The following is a 4,376-nucleotide window of genomic DNA, read 5'->3' on the forward strand; positions in this document are numbered from 1 at the left end:
ACTTACTTGGTGAATATTTACTCCCGCTGCAACAACAACATAACCTGAAAATATCACACCAAAAATTTTCAAATTCACATGCTCCACGCATTATTGCAACTATCTTCAAGAGGACACCGTGAACACCCCGAACACCCCGTAGAAATTGAAAACCACATTTTTATTACTTTTTATGATTTTGGAAAAATATATTTTCTGAGTTTTTTTTCATTTTGTGTTTTTTACTATTCGCAAGAAATTCGTTAGTTATTTGAGTTTTGTTTTTTTTTTGAGTTTTTCTTTCGCTTCTTCTATTTCTTTACTTCGGCCAACAACTTAACACTAAACATTTGCAATAAAACTTAAAAATTTAATTTAAAAAAAAAAAAATTTCATAGACTAATAAAAAAACAAACATACGTATGTACATATATACAGTTAACACAAACGTCTCCATTTGCAACTTAAGCCTAAGAGAATATTTACAAACATCGAATTGGTTGCAATTTTAAAGAATCAAAAGTAAATTAATATGCTGTGCCCGATAACACTGACAAATTTATGTTTGCATTTCTCCAAACTAAATCGAGTATTTGCATAGATTCAACAAAGCGCAGACACGCCCACACAAACATATGGGTGCGCCTGTGATATTTGCGTGCGCATGTATGTGTGTATACACTGTTGAATCTCGGCAACTACCAAATCCGATAGACCTTTCCTTTAATGATGCGAATACAAGCGTTTTCTAAAAAAATTTTACGCATATACAATTTGCTTTCATGTGTATGTGTGTGTGTGTGTGCGAGAGGCTCGCGTTCGTTTGTATATATGTGTATGTGTGTGAAGGAAGTAGGTACATTTGAGTAAACCGGTGCTTAAATATGCTAATTTCCATGCCACCAAAGCATCGCCGCAACTGCAGCGACATCAGCGACCGCGCTGATGTCCTTGTTGCATGCCACAATGGCACACATTGTCGTGTTTATATTTTTCGCCTTTTTCGTTTGCCACATTCGTAAAACTTAACACTATATCACAAAATATTTCAACTACACTCCACTCTGCTCCAGACGGGGCGAATTATGCGAAATAATTCAAAACTTTATCACAAGTGCGTGCGGCAGTAGGTGCGTAATGGTGTGTGTGTGCGTATGTGTGGTAAAGCTGGAGCGCTGGAGTCGTCTAAGAGATCCCACATAAGTTCTTGTGCCGCACGTGAACACCGTCCCAACGTTTGCGCTTGCTACGCATTTGCCGTCGGCATTTTCGTATGCGTGCCACAAGTGCCATACAAGTGGCGGCGCGCGTCTCAAGTTTTGTACAGATTTGCTGCTGCTCGGTAGCGCCAATGCAGTAGAGCGTTCAACTCTAATCGGTGCCACCGCTGCTGCGCGCTGCTTTCCATATAGTTTGTAGAACAACTCCGACGGCGGAGTGTGTGGGGTTTCAGTAGGGACGCCATACGGTTTTTGTAGCATTCACTGCCGCCTTCAGCTTGGTAGCGGCTGTTATGATAGGCGAAACTTGACGCGTCTGACATTGCGTCTTCATTGCGGAGTGCGCTTTCAACTCGCAACGCATGCGAGGCTGCTGCGTCTTCGGTTGTGACTTCTCCAACTCCTCAACGGCGGACGGCAGCGTGCGCGGCACAATTGGTGGACGTAGTATGGGCACGAAAGCGGATTTAACAACGTCAATTTGTTCATCATCCGAATCGACATCGGGATCAGCATCGGATAGCGACTGCTCCAGCGAGGTGTTGGCTTTGTGGTTGCTGCTGGTGGTGCTGGTGTTATGTGCGTGTGCGGGTGGCGAAGACGATGAGGGACGCGACGAGGCGGGACTTATGTGCACGGGGCTGATGTGTTCCGTTGAGCCATGCGAGCTGCCGATCGATGTGTTGTGCAAATTGTGGCTGGGCACACGCAGGCCGGCGGCGGCGAGGTTGTATGGATGAAAGGCGGCCGCCGCGACAGGATTGAAGGGGAATTGTGGCATACCCACGCCGTATGAGGAACCAGGCGGTGAGGGTATCATGCCGAGAGCGGTGTTAGGTGGCGCGCCTACCGGCGGTGGTGTCAATTGTGCGGAGTGGAAATCGTTTATTGCAGGTGGTGGTGGTGGGGGCGGTACGACTGTAGCGCCAGTGTTGCCGTTTGTGGGCAATGTGGGTGAGCTCTTTGCCAAGGCGGGATGGTGTAGCGCGGCCTGATGACGGAAGTAGTCCGCGTAGCCGTATGTCATGTAGGCGGCGTCGAGCCAAGCAGGATTGAGCATGAAAGGATTGAAAGCGCCGGGATGTGGGTAGCCATAACCTACGGAAAAACAGAAAAGAACAGACGAATAAATATAGGAAATCCAGAGAAAGGAAAGTAAGGGTAAAAAAATAAAAATTTAAGTGAAGAACAGATAAGACGTAAGTGTAGAGCAGTTAATGCGAAAATTAAAAACAAACTAAGTCACAAAAAAGAAATGTAAAAGCAGTGCTAAAAGATTTCTAGTAAGTCCACGGAAGCTAATTAAAGCTAAATTTAAGTCTCATAAAGCGAAAACAGTAAAGCAGTCCGAAAAGTTTTGTGGTAAGTGGTCGAAAGTCAACTAAAGTTAAGCAACAAAAGTGTCCAACTGAAGCGAAAACAAACTAAAAACTTACTTTGCTTACTTCTTGGTTCCCGCGGTCCGTCCACGGTCACTTTGATCGCCTTCGTGTAGCTCGCTATCTGCACCGGGTACGTGGCGATAGTGATGGTCAGCGTGAATGATTTGCCACGCCCCGAACGTCCGACAAAGCGCAAATCATTGAATTTCGCCACTTGATTCTTCATAATCGCCGTACAATTACGTAATTCGCCGCAATAGTTCTCATCGTTGCCGCATTTGATGGTGACCAGTGTGCCGTCGGGCACATCATCCAAAGCGATCACTTTGAAAGCGCCCGGCAGCGACTTATTGGAGCGCCAATGATTCGGCAAAGCGCTGCAGAGGATCGATGGCGAACCGGTCTGTGCCAATTCGCCGTGATATTCTTGCAACATTTCGTGTAGACTGGCAAACATATCGGTCATGGAGGGCGGCAATTTCGCCGATGTGCTGTTATTGTTGTTGTTGTTATTACTGCTGTTGTTATCCGGTGTGGAGGAGCCCGTCGAACTGGCCGAGCTGGGCACATGTGTGGGCGCACCGCTGGTCGCATGTGGCACCGCGCTAGGTGGCGCGGGACCGTTGGCGAGTTGCGCGGGCGCAGCGACCATTGTGGGACCGGCCGGTAAGTGCATTGTGGGTGCGCAAATTTTGAGATTACGTGTGTTAACAAATTGTGGCAAGAACTGCAGCTTGGTTGCACAAGCCTCGTGTTGTGCCAGCTTTTAATTGTTTCTGTGTTGTTGTTGTGGTGGTTTTAATCCAAACTTTCGGTGACTACACGCGAGTAGTTTTCGTTGAAATTACTACGTTTGTTTTCAATACTTGCAACACTTTTTCTTCTTCTTCGTTTTGCTTTTTCTTAAACACACTCCGCCGCTAAGGCATTATAAGTTGTTGTTGTTGTTAATTTTATACACTTGCACCTTTTCAGTTTTGTTAGATTTCGAAAATTATTGAAGTGTTCAAAAACGTTCCGAAATAATCCAAATCGGTTGTCGTGCGTTTCGGCGCGCGTTCGCTAGATTTCTAATTTTAAAAGTTTCGTTTCGTTTTCTTTTGCTCCGAGGAAAATGTTCCTAACACGTTAAAGTCGCTGAGTGAACTGACTCTCCGCACTGATCATCACCAGTATTTCAAGTAAAATTGAAACGCTCTGCCACGCATACACACTTGCAACGCGACACACACACTTGCAACACGTCACTCTTTTACCATACATACATTCGTGCCACAAATCTCCTTTTTTCAAAAGTTGTTGTTGTTGGTACGGTTATTGTTACTGCCACTGCTGTTGTTGTGGCATGTCACATTTTGTTGTTGTAGCGGTGGTTGGTTTGCTGGTCGATTCATTGGCCGGCTAAGGGTGCCGTGGCAAATGTCGACGGCAAACGGCGAGGGAGAAGGCAAAAAGGCAGACAACAAAACACACACAAGTTGCAACAAAGCACAGTCAAGGCTAGCTGACTGGTGGCAGGTATCAACAACCACCATTGCCACAACAACAGCCACAGTAAAAATTTCCCATTTTTCCATTGTGGCAAGCAATCTCCTTGCCACACGGCGCACAAGCACACGCGCACATGCATGAGTGATTGCACAGGCACCCAAACGCGCAACACATACATAGCTGTATGAACGTGCCACACACACAAACATACACGAAGGTGTCACACACAAACACATACAAAATCTACTCGACGCTCAGTCGCACGCATACACACACATACACACGTACTGGCGAAGAGCACACT

General features: G+C 46.0%; 1 protein-coding gene across 2 annotated transcripts; it reads right to left on the bottom strand.

The window, feature by feature from the left end:
* Nucleotides 1-231: 231 nt before the first annotated feature.
* On the bottom strand, nt 232-3,737 carry run (segmentation protein runt). Of its 2 annotated transcripts, none has more exons than XM_014240917.3 (2): nt 2,645-3,737; nt 232-2,297 (listed from the first exon to the last, which is right to left on the bottom strand). In XM_014240917.3, the coding sequence occupies exons 1-2, from the start codon at nt 3,255-3,257 to the stop codon at nt 1,429-1,431; spliced, it is 1,482 nt and encodes a 493-aa protein (XP_014096392.2). In that variant the 5' UTR covers nt 3,258-3,737; the 3' UTR covers nt 232-1,428. The 2 variants fall into 2 exon arrangements, with proteins under 2 accessions (XP_014096392.2, XP_014096391.2); XM_014240916.3 differs by having other exon boundaries at nt 2,636-3,736.
* Nucleotides 3,738-4,376: the final 639 nt, after the last annotated feature.

This window comes from Bactrocera oleae, chromosome 5, assembly GCF_042242935.1.
Source record: "Bactrocera oleae isolate idBacOlea1 chromosome 5, idBacOlea1, whole genome shotgun sequence".
Classification (NCBI taxonomy): domain Eukaryota; kingdom Metazoa; phylum Arthropoda; class Insecta; order Diptera; family Tephritidae; genus Bactrocera; species Bactrocera oleae.